Below are 15,649 nucleotides of genomic sequence, written 5' to 3'. Positions count from 1 at the left end.
ATGAAGACTCCTTGTTTTTAGATCCCAGTGTGATTCTTAAACATCCATGTGATTGCAGTTTCATGCTTTACTGAGAGAAGGTTTATTTGCTCTCCTGATTAGAGCAAATGTAAAATAAGGTGAAACTATAATCACTTCTAAATCTGGGACTCTTGGGCTCTTTAAATTGAATATAGTGCACAAGCAGGGACCAATAGAACCCATGAGAATGTCACTTGAGGCACTATGGACTCCAAGAAACCCTTTTGCCTTCTATACATATAACTTAAGAGTCCCAGGGTCTATTCACTCTCTCCCTTAGCTACCTGCAGGGAAATTGGGGTAGAGTGGGGGGAGAGGGGAGGTGAAGGCAGAGATTGCCGTAAGTTTTCCACTGAAAATGAATTGAATCTGAGGGATGCTGTGGAACAAAAGCAGGTTTAAGCCATTTTTCTAAGCTCTAGAATTTGTTGTTAATAGGAAAATCATCACGAGTCACCCGGGAAGGGAAGACGGAAGTAGGGGCGAGCCTTTACTCTGGGGACATGAAAATGTTAACAAAAGACCACAGAATAACATTCTGGACCAGAACTGTACAACACTTAGTATTTGGAGTTATTCTTGCTCCTCTAAGTGCTTTGGGATTAAAAAAAAAAAAAAAAGGAAGCATTAGACTGAGTGTTAGTGTAAGCCCCCACCCCCCAAATTTATATCTTGAAACTCTAACTCTCAGTGTCTCTGTACTTGGAGATGGGACCTCTAAGGAAGTAATTGAGGGTAAATAAGGTCAGGGGTAGGTCCCAGAAGAGATGCCTGAAGCTTGCTCTCTCTGCGTGTACACACAAGCTACACAGGGCCATCACCAGAAAACACACACAAACACACACACACACACACACACACACACACACACAAAAAAAAAAAAAAAAAAAACAATTGCTGGAACCTTGGTCTTGGACTTTAATCTAATGTGAAGAATTAAATGTCTATTGTTTTAGCCACCAAGTCTATGACATTTCATTATATCAGCCTGTTGCAAAAGACCAAAGAAAAACCAAGCAATGCTTTAAAGAAAAGGAGGGATACTGTTTAATACATTGGTGGACTCAGGGAATACTTTCCAAATCTGAGTAAATAAACATGCATGGGGCTTCTCTTTATATCTCCCTGTGGTCTTTACCCACAAATATGGTTTATGCTTCCAGTCCTTTTAGTGGGCCTTGCAAGAAGGCCCCAAGGGTTGGGGGTCTCCAGGCCATTTCTGATGGTCTGGCCTGGCGCCAGCATTAATAACCCTGCCTCTGGGGCAGTGTACTATTCACAGTTTTATGGCCTCTGTAACAGGTTCTTCAAGACCAGTATTTGGGAAGGAGATAGTAACTTAATTATAGGCTATCAAGAATGTACACTGAGTTTGCTGGCATGGATTCTAATTCCTAGCCCCCCAAATATTAGGGTTATATTGGAATTAGCACTTTTTAGCCTTCTCAAGTCCAAGCAGACTCATGCAGAGAGCCTTTCCTATCCATGAATCTGACACCATAACAGACTTGATGCAAAATGGAAACAGTGCCATTCATTTGGAGAGCTGAGCCCTGGTATAGACTCTAGCACTTCTTACCTGCATGGTCTTGGGTAGGTCTCTTTGCCTCTGGACCTGGAGATTCCTGACCTCTTAAATTGGGATAAAGAATATGGGGTGACTTACCTTGTAAGAGTACTGCAGACTCAAATATTTAGCGTAACAACAATAGCTAATATAATTTGCACATTTATTATACACTAAGCATTACTTTAAGAGCTATATTTATTCATTTTTAAGTCAGGCTTATTGAGGTATAATATACATATAGTAAAATTCACCTTTTTTAGTATATAGTTCTAAGTTTGGCAAACAGTCATTTAATTGCCATCACAATGAACAATGAGGAGTTAGAACATTGCCATCATCTCACAAAATTCCCTCATGCTCCAGTGGGCAAGTCCCTTTGCTGTACCACCAATTCCCATCCCATGTCAATCATGGGTTATCTATACCCAAAATTTTGCCTTATCAAGAATGTCCTATAAATTGCATCACATAATAACACCACAGAGATTTTTTTTTTTATCAAATCATTTAATCATTACAACCATGTTTTGAGGCAGGTACAATTATTATAGGATGAATATATGTGGACATGCTATAAAAGGCAAAATAAGTATTATACAAACATGAGGTATTATTATTATTGTTATTTTTATTATTCATATTATTATTTCATAGTATAATAAAGATAAGATTCTTAGTACAAAATTTGTATTTAATTTGCCTCATCTGTTCATCTATAGTACAAGTGTCAGGAGATAGCAATGATAGCTTTGTGACCTTCCCCTTCCAAACATAATTATTTGCCCTGTTAAGGCAGGATAGAGATTTAATTGTGAAGAAGAAAAAAATATTTGCAAAAATATTGTTAATTATAAGGTCCAACATACCCTCTCTTTGACTAATCCCAAAACACTTGGCTTGAATTTACTAAGTCAAAACCCTTCCGTTATGACCATATGATTGATAATGACCAGATCCTATGGTAAAAGATAATTAAAGCTTTTCTAGATTACAAATATCCATTTCAGGTGTAGTGATAATCGTTTCTCACTGTACGAGAGATGGTGGCCGGGATGTCACCAGTGCTCCTTCAGACTCAACTTGTTCTGTGTACATTCAGGACTTCTAGGCAAGGCGAGAAGGGCTGACTTTCTTCTCATGAAGTATCCTTTGGTTCAGTAGCCACACACCACAAAAGCACCTCATCACTCTTTATAGCTGGAGAATTCTTATCTTCCTGGATGTGGTCAGAAAGCGCCCACAGTCTGACCACAGTGGTTCCAGTTTCTCCAGGGAGAATGTTTTGCATAAATTCTTTTTCTCTTCTCTTTTTAACTTCATACTACAGATACAACCCAATAAATAAATAAATAAATAAGGTCTAGCCATTTCTTAAAGTTTACAGCTTTCATGAATTGTTAAGGAATAGATGATGAAAAACTGCTGAAATAGAGCAACTGAGTGAAGGGTGCATGGGGAGGTCTAGGAGTCTCTTCAATATTTAATGCTGCCAAAAGCCTCTGACAGCTAATCATCCCTTAATGGGGTTTGGCCTTTGGCCTGCATGTTTCTAAGGGAGTCAAATGTTTGGCTTCCCAACAAGTTATCACTTAGTCATTGAATAAATACCACAAGCCGAAAGTGGCCTCCCAGGCATCGTTGGTTTTGCTAGTTGAGTTTAAAAGGTCCCAGATTAGCATTACTCATTTTATATCATCAGTGGTTTCAAAGCCAGCTAGGCATTTACTTTGGGTCTACAGAAAGGCTCCAGCCTGCCATAGAAGGGAGATGAGGTATCAACATGAAGGAATAATGAGTTATGGTGGGGATACTCATGATCATTTGGAGAGAGAAGAAAGGAATCAGGCAAGACTACTAAATGCAACATTGATATTTGAAATAGGACTGGACAAGTGGACTTGAGAGGAGATTCAAAGAAACAGAAGTAGGAATGGACTGGGAGGAGGCAACTCTGAGAAGAAAGGATGCAGTAGAAAAAGAGAAGATGATGAGGGATGGTAGATGCAATTTTTGTGAAGCCCAACAGAAAGAGGAGAGCTAAGCTTGTCACCTCCTCTGTCATCTCCCAGTACACCTGGAAAATGAATTGTGCCTTCTTTGTTAACTTGTACCAGAAAAAAAATGATGCTTTTTATATTTGCAAAAAATAAAATAAAGAAAATAAAAAGAGCCTGGTTGGCATGGCTCAATGGATTGAGCACCGTCCCATGTACCAAGAGGGTTGCAGGCTCAATCCCCAGTAGGGGACATGCAAGAAGCAGCCAATCAATATGTCTCTCTCATTAATGTTTCTATCTCTATCTCCCTCTCCCTTCCTCTCTGAAGTCAATAAAAATTATATTTTTTAAAAATGAGAAAGAGCCTAGGTTCTCAGCATGAATAGTGGTGGGATTGAGAGCTGTCCTCAGTACTGCTGGTCATCAATTTATATCTATACTTCCTTAGCAAGTTCTTTGATTTCACTAAACCCCAGTTTTCCAATATAGAAAAAATAAATCATATTGTTTGTTAAGTGACAGGGAAATTTTCACAACTTATAACCTAATGACCAAAAAGTATGCACCCAAAGAGTGTTTCTTGGGTAAGAAATAAATATTGCAGTTGAAGTGATTAGATGTGTCTAATTTGACTTAAAAATAATAAAATAATTGATTCCTAACACAGGACAGTTTTACCATGGGCTTTTTTATATTCTCTCCAGAAATTACTATGTTAAGTTCCTTTCAATTTGGTAGATTAAAAAGATGCCAAAGCCCAGGTATTTTTAACTAGAACACAGTTGTTATTTTTGTGTTTGACCAATACATATCACCATCAAAATTGTGAGGTGTTGTAGAAATCACATGAAAAGCTAAATAAACAGTTCTTTTCTTGATATGTTTAAAAACAGAACTCATTTTCTGTAATTTAATTTATTTTAGTCATGATAGGATTTCTTTTTGGCCATGGGCCTCAGACATTGTTCTGGTTAGCTTTGCTGGTTTCACCATGTTACAATGATTAACAGCCATGATGGTCATTGATCCCTTTTCTTTTTCTTGAGTCTATAGAAAGGCTCCAGCCTTTCTTCCTAATCCTTTGTCCTTGGTCCCCAGCCTCCTAAGATATGACATGTTAGTCATCATCTATAGAACAATACTCTCTTCATGTTGTGCATTATGACATCCTTTTACACTTAATTCCTAGTTTGAATAGTTCAGGTCTGCACCATAGACCACCCCCATCCCCCATTCCTATCCCCAACTACTCTACAGATGGCAAACTGATCAGTGGGATTCTCATACACGTTAGCTTTTATACCCCATGTAAACCCCCATATTTTTTGTTGCATTTTATTAAGAAGTTGCAAATTTCATTGAATGGTTCTTATTTGAAGTGTCAATCCATTTAATCTAAGACTTGGTTCTATCAAGAGTTTAGGGAAGTTGTTGGAGGATGAATAGGAAAGTAGAAAATGTTGATCTTTTTGAAAGCACACTTTGATATTTCCTTCCAAAATACTAGCACTCACAAGAAACCTATTGAAGACATGATATGCATACTAGCCAAACCCCCATGCCCTGTCAGTCATAACTGATTAGCATCCACCTTGCTTGAGGCATGTGATCTGTTATCAAAAATAAGGAGTGCCAGGCCTATAGTGTTACCAGAGCTCTGCTAAGGGACACTGGGCTTCCTGGTACTTAGAAAAGGCACAGTGCTGTAGCAGGGACAGAGAGTTTCTTGAAATGCTGGAACCTGAGCTTACCTTTAAGATCTCCAGGAAGTAGTTAGAAATGAAAGGATATCAAAATTTCCAACAGACTTGAGTCATGTCAGCTTACTGGCTAAACTAGAGCCAAAACTAAGCTTGCCTGATAAACACACAAGGCAGGTGTTGGAAACTGCAGAAGCTGGAAACACGAGTGACCCATCAAAATGAGCGGCATCAGGGGGGAGGCATTATGTGTTTGGCTCTGGGTAATCTACTTAACTCTTTGAACTTTGGAGACATAGTTTGTAATATGAAGGCAAGCCAATGTCCACCCCAAAGGGTAATTAATTGAGTACAAATAAGATAACTGAGTAAAATTATTTGTAAAGGTGAAGTCATAAGTATTGATGGTTGATTATGGTGGGGAAGTGGTGGTGGATAATTATAGAACTAGAACCCCAGTCTCTGGGGAAGAGGAAAATAAAAATTATAAGACCATGTCAACTCCCAGCTAACTGGGTTTCCCATTTGATCAGTTCTATCTGGTGAGTTTAGGGAAAGGCACGTGGCCTGACCCACATGGATCCCTGGAAAGTTTCTTCAGGCATATCCAGTAGTCAAAGAAACAGTTACAGTTCTGACTCCCAATGTCATACTTGAGATTGTATTCCGTGTCACAAATATTTAAGCAAGGGTGTGAAGGCAAGTTGCCAAGTAGCACAATACAAAACAAATGTCTTGTTGTTTGTTGCCACACAGTATGTGGTTTTGTGAGATTCCAAAAACCATCCTGTGATGGTAATTTGTAACCACAGTGATCCCGTGTGTGTGTGTGTGTGTGTGTGTGTGTGTGTGTGCGTGTGTGTGCGCGCGCGCGCATGTGTGTGTGAGACATGCTCCAATATCCTGAGAAAAGGCTGCAAAAGAAATGTTCAGAAGTGTCTAAATGGGTTTAGAAAACTTGTGAACCCTATCTGAACTTTTATTAGATTCTCCCACACTCACCCGTTTGACATCAGTACAAGGAAAGCGTTATTTATAACAGCATGTGTGAAATCCCAGAAGGTATTCTTGTAAGAATTAAAGTGAAAAAATCTGTCCAAACATAAAATAAATGATCAGATGGGAAAACATGTAAATCAAAATTTATAACCTTGTTTTTTCTCCTTCAAAGGAAACAAGAGCTTTTTATTTGGCCATTAACGCTACAGGACCAAAAACCTGATAGCGTAGGTGCAGGAGTCCCAAGAGCCCCAAAACACTTGTCATTGGGTGAGGAATATGGGAAAGTGTAAGGTGTATGTGCTGCCTCTCCTTAATGTCTCCAGAATGGCTGCTGCCCATTTTAAGGAAATCAGACAGTAAAATTACAGAAAAGGAAAAATCACTCTGAACGTATTTAAGTGCACTGAAATTTATATTGTCTGCTTTGGTATTAACCTCACGATAACCTTAGAACTTATTCATTGTTCTCCACATTTTATATTTGGAGAAATCAGGGCACAGAGAGGTTTGGCAGCTAGTCAAGGTTACCTAACTAGGAAATGCACACTGGATTGTGCCCTGGACCCTAGTGTTTCTGATGTCATGAATTCAGTGTTGTCCATGCATTGCATCTGGGGATCCACAAGGAATATAGAAAGTCTGGTATCTTGCTAGATTAATGGAACCCAGAGTGTGTTTTCCATCTTTCTCGTTCTAGGAGATGCATGTAAATGGTTCTTTATCTCTCTACTTCTTCCCTGTGAACACACCTTCAAACTAGTTAACCACCAGCATCCTTTTTGACCAGTCAGTTCCTGTGTTATACAGGTTGTGTTTTGAGTATCAACCCTGATGGTGAGTAGCAGATGTCCAGGCAGTTCCATGAGGAAAATATGTGCTCATTGAACTACCTACCACTGCAGGGATGAGAAGCAAGTGATAAAATCAAAAGCAGAAGATGGGCAACCAGCCTTTACATGGTATAGGAGTTTCTGGTGTAGTCAAAGCTGAACAGTAAGGATATGGAAACACCCTAACCCAGAATCAGCAAGCTATATTCCTACTTGTTGGATTTGGAGTCATTGTACAGAAAACAATGCCCTCCTGCTTTCACCTGTGTGCTTTCTTTGATGCCAAGAGCATTATTTGAAATCACCAAGCTTATTAGACATCTCTGACCCTCTCAGCTCCTTGGGCTCTGAAGTTGAGCAGCATTTTTCAGGCACTGTGAGTTCATTTCCTTCCTTTAATGAGTCAGAAATGGATATTGAGAATGATAATTGGGCAGAAACTCTATGTGGCATTAGTCTCAGAACTCAGGGGCTGAGAGTTGTCAGTGAGGCCTGATTCAGTTGTCTGAGAGCTTGCTTGCTGCCCTCAGTGTCAAGCATGGCATTTGGGCTGGTTGTGCTGGAGTTTACCAGTATGAAAAGTAGGACCTACCACCCACAGGGCTACTGTCTAGAAATCTGATCATGGTTTTAAAATGGGACAGCCCTAATGGGCTACAATTCTGAAAATGGAATACTTCACTTTTCTCCAGGAAGTAGGAAATCATGAATGAGTCTCCTTTGTCAGACAATGTTCTCTTTGCCCGTGCTAATGCTTTTTACATCTAATGCCTCACCCTCCATGTTTTTACTAAAATGAGCTTTTCAAAACCATAGTTACTTATTTATTTTTGTAAATAAGCTCAGTTGCAGTGCCTTGTCATAAAAAGTACTGAGCTTGAAGTCCAAATACCTGACTTAAAGAAGTCTATAGCAACCTGAATCTCAGTTGCCTCATCTATAAAATGGGAATAATTTCTGCCTTGTTCATTGCTGGGTTGTGAGGAACTTATTTAAGGAAGCACTGTTCACTTATCCTAGTATCTGCAATTGGAAAGAAGCTTTGGCCCTGCTAAGGAAATAGAGTTACTCGGTGGTCATTTTTGAATGAAGAACTCCATACTTGTTATCCTCATCAAAGTTATCTTGTTGATTAGAAGGTTGAGTCATACTCAAATCAGAAAATGTGTGTGTGTGTGTGTGTGTGTGTGTGTGTGTGTGTGTTTATTCAAATCAACATCCACCCAATGGCCCTATCTAGTTTTGAGAGAGAATTGCAAATAATATGAAAAAAAATTGTTGACCATGCTTTCCCCTCTGACTCTGATAATTGAGATGATAAAGAAGTCTTATTTTCCTTATGTTATAATCAATTAAAATCAATAAATTCAAGCACCTTTTCCTCTGATAGTGGGAATATTGTGTGGAGGTGACTCATGCCTCTTTGTTCACTCCTTTCCCCCCAGGTTGGTGGCCACACGATGCTGCCCATTCGCTGGATGCCTCCTGAGAGCATCATGTACAGGAAGTTCACCACAGAAAGTGACGTCTGGAGCCTGGGGGTCGTGTTGTGGGAGATCTTCACATATGGCAAACAGCCCTGGTACCAGCTGTCCAACAATGAGGTGCGCAGTGGGCTGGGTGAGACCCTCTGGAAGGGCTGACACTGAGAGGTGCCCCTTGGCCAGAAGTTAGGACACAGGACAAGATCTTATGTGGCTTTGTTGGGTGCAGCACCTCCCAAATGGCCTGCTGTGTACCTAAAGGTCACGGCCAAAATATAGTCACTCTGGAAACGTAAGAAAATCACAGTGTTTACTGACATAACTCGGCATCCTCTGTGATGGGACTGAAGAATCGCTATGTGCTGTTTTCACCTAGCAAATTAATAGCAGATGTGACATTCCAGCACCCTGAGAGTCCAGCTAGCTTTTGTGTATTATTCCAGGAAGATTTCATGGTTCTTTTCTTTTTGCACATTTCACTAGACCATGCACTTCTAATGAAAACTCAAGCATTTTGTTTCCCTATTCCAATTCTTTTGCAAATATGCCTATATTTGAGACATAGCATTTTGGTTAGGCACCTCACGTCTTTATCAGGCTCATGTCTGTCTTTTACCCAGATTCATTATCCAAAATGACCAAAATACAGCCTAGGGATCCCTCAGCAGTCAGCACCTTGACATGAAAGTGACCTAGGTTCCATATCAGGTCAGTAAAATTGGAATTCTAAGATGAGGTTTGGGATCATTCCAGATAGATAAGTCATTTCTCCACCAGTTTGGTGAAATCGGTGTGCTTGAAAAATGGATGTGCTCCAATTAAACACAATATACCGACCTGTAATAATTGCTCTCTTCTTTCTGAAAAGAAGTAATGTTGAATGGGTTTCATTAAAGTAGCCCCCTCTTTGCGCTGACATGTGCTTCACCTGTATTGTTTCTCTGGTATTGTTTCTCTTCTGATCCTACCTTTGCTCTCTGCCCAGGTGATAGAATGCATCACTCAGGGCCGAGTCTTGCAGCGACCTCGAACATGCCCACAGGAGGTCTATGAGCTGATGTTGGGGTGCTGGCAGCGAGAACCCCACATGAGGAAGAACATCAAGGGCATCCACACCCTTCTTCAGAACTTGGCCAAGGCATCTCCGGTCTATCTGGATATTCTAGGCTAGGGATCTTTCCCCCACACCAATCTTTCCCAAAGCACCTCCTCAGATGGGCTGAGAGGATGAACGTCTTTTCACTGCTGCTGGATGCCATCAATCTGCTGTTCTCTACTCTGACAGTATTAACAACAAAGACACTACGAAGCTTTCAGAGGGAAGCAATGTGTACTTCTCCATCGGTAGACACAGTATGGACTTCTTTTTGGCATTATCTCTTTCTCTCTTTCCATCTCCCTTGGTTTGTTCCCTAGTTTTTGTTTTGTTTTGACTTCTTTTGTCTTCCCTGCTTCACACTACTACCTTTCTTTTCTAATTGATCTGGCTTCTGCATTACTCTTAACTCTGCATAGACAAAGGCCTTAACAAACCTAATTTGTTATATCAGCAGACACTCCAAGTTTGCCCACCACAACTAACAATGCCTTGTTGTATTCCTGCCTTTGATGTGGATGAAAAAAAGGGAAAACAAATTTTGACTTAAACTTTGTCACTTCTGCTGTACAGACATCGAGAGTTTCTATGGATTCACTTCTATTTATTTATTATGATTACATTTCTTATTGTTTTTGGATGGCTCAAGCCCGTGTGTGGAAAAGGAAAACTTGTGTTCAATCTGGAAAGCCCTTTACGTACGGGAGACTGAAACCAGAGAGAGAGAGAAGATGTATTATAAACCGCAATATGGGAGAACAAAGACAACCATTGGGATCAGTCCCTATTTAGGAAAAACCCAGCGGCTGTTAGCTGGGAGGAATGTATTTGGCACCTCCCTTTGAGGACCTTTCTGAGGAGTAAAAAGACTGTTGAGCTCTGAACATGGATTACCCATTTTCCATCAGCAGAAACTCTAGAGTGTAGCAGAGAGAAAAGATGGCTCCGTGATGCGGGAGATGGTGCCTCACATGCTCAGACATCCTTGTTTGTAGGTCACAGTAAGAGCACGGGCTTGTTTCTCCAAATGTTACCCAATGACCCTTTGTCAAGTTCTGTTGAAAACTGGTGGATCCTTGTCCAGAGGTCATTTCAGGGTGGGGTAGGAAAGACAAGGTCTTGGAAAAGATAGGACAAGCTCTACATTCGGAGGCAAGCTTTTCTTATATCAGACTTTTCAGACAACACTTCCCTCCAACCCCTACCCGCCACCCACCTGTCCTTTTAACTGTGCAAGCAAAATTGTGCATGGTCTTCGTCGATTAATACCTTGTATGCAGAAACTACTGCTCCAGACACTGTGTCCCTGCCATGTAGAGCAGATGTATAAAAGGTGTGACTTACATGATGTGGGGAAGCTAATGGAGCTCATGCACTGGGTACCACCCTCTGGGCCGTAGGGTGGTGATGGGTTTCAACAAATACGGACCCTGAAACCCGGATGTCCTCATGCACGTCAAACCCACTGTGAGACTGTGGGACTGTGGAAGGGCTAAGTCAGTCCCCGAGAGAAAGGAAATCTCATCTCTGGGGACTTTATGCACATTGGTGTTCAGTGTATGCAAGGCCGATCCTCGCTGGGGCTCCGGTTGGGAGAGCGGTTTCATTCCAAGTGTATTCCACTGTCAGTATGCTCTTTTGTTTCCTTCACTCCATTTAAAGAAGTAAAATAAAAAAATTAGGCACAGCATGCCAACAGGAGGTTATGCCCAGACCAAGTTTTGGAGGTGTGCTTCTGGGCACCATTACAGATTTTGTGAAGTGAGATTGTAAATTTAAACAGAAATTTACAGGTATTTGGGTGATCAGTTACACCAAGGAAGAACAATATTTCTGTTCCTCAAGAAAACTTGATACCCTCTGTGAGGGTAATTTTGCTAACCTGACATCTTTATAACACGAGCCAGATTGAAAGGGAGTGATTTTAATTCATCTTAAGTCATTTCATTTCCTATTTGTTTCTGAAGGTGCAATTGCTCTGTTTCGGTTTTGCTTGTACCCTTAATTACTGGAATACCCTTATTTTTCATTATAGGGTTTGAAAAAGCCAGTTCTCAAAAAAAAAAAAAAAAGTCAATTCACAGAGAACAAAAGGAAATCCATTAGCATCTGCAGTCAAGTGGAGGGGGTCATACAAGAAAAACCTTACAGTCTCTTCGAGCTCTGCACTGGCCTATAGACCGTGGAGTTGAGTTGTTTTTCTCTTTGTCAGTGAAAAAAACCCACCAGAATACACATAAAATATAATGAAAGCCATATCTCCATGATATATACCTGCACGTATATATCCTATTAAGGACCCATGGTACTGTTCAAACACTGTGGCACTCCGTGAAGTAGTAAAAAGGGGCAGATTTGTACAAAACTTTTCTAGATTCCATCAGCGAAGACCTGGAAACCTTCATAAGTTTGCCATTCTGCAGGACTGGCCAGCTGCTCTGGGAGGAGAAGCTGCAACTTATTTGTCTTATTTTAATGGAGAGCAAAGAGGCAATACTCTGAAGGATCAAATTCAAGGAAGGCTGTGCAGTTTTAGAGCAAGGATTTGTTTAAGACACATGAGAAGATGGGAGCATCCTATTCCATTCCAGTGTTGTTTTCCTCTGAAGAATAAAAGCAAAAAAAAAAAAAAAAAGCAAAAACAAACACACACCTCTCCTTACCTTTGACAAGTCCCTCAAGGTCTTGAAATGAAAGGTTCTATGCAAGTGCAAAGCTCTGTAGTCGTTTATATGCTTATTGTTTTTCCCTCTGTTGTCTCAAGAGTATGTACTGATTTTAGCGACATCTTGCATTGAAAGAATACCAACTTGCTTTAAAAGTAGCTGAATGAACCACAGACTATCTTCAGGTGTTCCACACTGGTCCTCCACAATCCCCTTCTCATTTTTAGAAAAGGAGCAATCTCACTCTAAAATGTGGCCTGCCATCAAATTCATTAAAAGCCACAACAAGAGTAGTGACAGATCTAATTCTCTAGCCCAAACTCTGATGGTCATTCCTGTTAATAAATCATTTCCTAGTTTTCTAAACGATTTTCACATATGTTAGCAAACGAGTCCCAGTTTTTTTTATAGGTGAGGAAATTAAGACTCGGGGAAGTTAAATGGCATGCTAGAAATCTGCAGGCTAGCTTCTGACACCACTGGGACTGAGTCTAAATGTTCTGACTCTGAAGTTCATGATTCAGTCCACCAGAGACCCCAATCCAGGAAAGAAAGAATGCTAACGAATTCATGAAGCAGGATATGAAGTTAGAAGAACAAAATGAAACACATGAGATGACAAGCAGCTGAGATAACGTGGTATATAATCATGCTCATAGCTTCAGCTAAATCCTTGTACACTGAACCAATGTCATAATCAGGCTTATTTAGAAAATATTTGAACTATGCTATAAAGGATTATATCAGAATTCATATTATTGCATATGTGTTTACATCAGCACTACCTGTGATATGTTTATGTATTTATATGTGTGTTATAAATACTTGATTTATACATAGACAACCACGCAAACATAGTGTGTTTGTGTGCTTATGTATAAATGTATAGGCACACAGTAATAGAGATAATTATAAGTAGGGTGCAGTATGAATAATTTGCTTAAAATCTGCTAAATAACCAAAACTCTTTGACGTCGTGTTGTTGTTAGTGCTTCCATTCTCCATGTGGATAGGACTACACCGCACTTCTCAGCTCTGTGCAGTACTTCATGGGTGGAAAGCCTGGTTAAAGACAATGTGCTTCCCAAAACAACTGACTCAAAGCCATCCCATGACACTGAGTCCTTTCTCTGGCTCTGTGCAAAGGAAAATTCGAACTGGGCTAGATCTCCTTTTGTAAAGGTCCAAGAAAGGAAAATGGATCCCCCCCATCTTTTTTGCTCCTTTGTGTTATCTCATCTTGTCCCAGTATGACCCCTTTATTTCTTGTGTTCAGAGTTCAAACATTCCAGAAGAGAGTGGGAATGTTGGGAGCCCACTGCTTCAAAGGCTAATGGGGAGAAGTTCAAGACCCCACAGTGAGGTGAGCAACTCTGAGGAATTCCCCCATTCACGTGGGAGTGCAAGCAGCAACAAGGCACAAGTCTGTTCTTGGCAAAGACCCACGATCAGAGGAGCCCCTGGCCAGGAGTAGACATTTTTTTTTACCCTTTTCCTTTGCAAAATGGACCTTCTATAATGCCAACAGCATTAAATTATGTGTCTAATTAGATAAATGACTGCATACACATACCCTCGGTTCTCTTGTGCTCTCTCTCTCTCTCTCTCTCTCTCTCTCTCTCTCTCTCTCTCTCTCTCGCTCTCTCTCTGTCTCTCTCTTTCCTTTCAATGGAGGACTTTTATCTCCAATGTTTGAGCTTTGGTTTGGCCCTCCATCACTGTTTCAGAAAATTTCACAAGAAGGATGGCTGGTGATTTAACTCCTCAGATGGCTAAATGAGCAGTTAAAGCAATCTCTTTATGATGCGTCATTGTGGAATGCAGAAACTCCCAGGTTGTGATAGTAAATGTTATTCTAAAGAATTAGAGGTGGGCGGTGTTTGTAGTTAAATATGACAGTACATGAAGGGTATTTTCTTGTTGTTAAGGCTGGAATGAATCACTGCTTCTTGAGTCAAAGGTTATTCAATATCTTTAGGTTCTGATATTTCCCCTTTCTATTCTTTTCTTATTTATTTATTTATTTATTTATTTATCTATTTATTTTGCTCCATTTATCACAAAACAAAGCAAAGCAAAAAATATATATATATATGTATATGTGTTGCAGGCAAAACACTGTGAATTTCACATCAGCAACCAAGCAACTATTTTGCCATCTTACCATACGTCTCAGGAGACGAAATGGGAAAATATGGGATGTCATTTTTTTAGTCTATGCATTCTAGACCAGGTCTGTGTTTGTTTTATTCCTTTGGTCTGTGCATTCATAAAAATGATCCCGAGTGAAGGTTGGCTGAATGTTGAACATACTGGAGCAAGCATAATAAAAGCTGCTAATAGTCACGATTGAACTGGAAAATGAAAATTGGAGAACATAAAATGAAATGTAACAGCCTACATCTTGCAGCTTGTATATCTTACTATTGCTTTAAAAATGTATAAAACTGCTGGAAATGTTTTAAATGCAAGGTCTTTGAATTAAATGTGGACTTTAAATATGTAATCTCTTGACAAATGACCAAATTATGGTAAAATATTGCTCCCTGCCTTCATTGATCATTACCTGTCAGTTACAAATCTGCCTAGAGATGTGGACACTCCTCTGCATTTGCTTCTGTACATGGAGAGATGTTTGTATATATCCGGGCCATACACGCGTACACACACACACACACACACACACACACACACACACATACACACACACACTCTTCAATATCTCTCTGAAGATATATTGCCCCTTAAATTGTGACCTGGTATTTGGAACTCTTTATTTGCTTTAATTTATTTTTAATGTGACGTCTCTGTGCTGATAATTACTGGTTCCTGTTTTGCAATCTGTTTTGAAGTCCATTGCTTTACTAAGACCCACTGCATCTTGGCTGATTTCAAAGTGACACCAGAATATCAATGTTTAAAAATAAAAAGTTTTGTTTGTAAATCATGTGACCAGCTTCTCTCAACCTAACATGGAAAGTCTCTTGTACTACAGTGTATTTAATAAAAATGATGTCTTAACAATAAATAACATCCTCCAAAAGAGAGACTAAAAATGACATGATTACTTTAAAAATGTGTAGAATTTTCATAAGGCATGGTGTGCCCTTTTTCCTATCTGTCTGCCTATATTTTAGATTACTATAGATGCCTACAGTATTCGTTAGTGGAAGGTAAAGAGAGTAAGAAGTCTTCAGCACCAATTTCCTGACTAAACCCTTCCTCACCTGACACTTTCAACTTATATCTTGGATAACTGGCCACATGTGGCCAATTGGTACTT

General features: G+C 39.9%; 1 protein-coding gene across 4 annotated transcripts in view; it reads left to right on the top strand.

Moving 5' to 3' along the window:
* Positions 1–15,310, top strand: part of NTRK2 (neurotrophic receptor tyrosine kinase 2) — a 307,491-nt gene extending 292,181 nt beyond the window's left edge. For 3 of the 4 annotated variants that reach the window (XM_084897976.1, XM_084897978.1, XM_084897979.1), the window contains 2 exons: positions 8,566–8,724; positions 9,590–15,310. In XM_084897976.1, the coding sequence (XP_084754102.1) occupies positions 8,566–8,724; positions 9,590–9,775 (345 nt within the window). In that variant the 3' untranslated portion in view covers positions 9,776–15,310. The remainder of the gene's footprint in view (positions 1–8,565; positions 8,725–9,589) is intronic. The other variant, XR_014796235.1, reaches the window with a different exon arrangement.
* The last annotated feature ends 339 nt before the right edge of the window (positions 15,311–15,649 follow it).

The sequence above is a fragment of the Pipistrellus hanaki genome (genome assembly GCF_964339955.1).
Source record: "Pipistrellus hanaki genome assembly, chromosome: 11".
Classification (NCBI taxonomy): Eukaryota; Metazoa; Chordata; class Mammalia; order Chiroptera; family Vespertilionidae; genus Pipistrellus; species Pipistrellus hanaki.
This window is presented reverse-complemented; position numbering and strand designations above follow the sequence as displayed.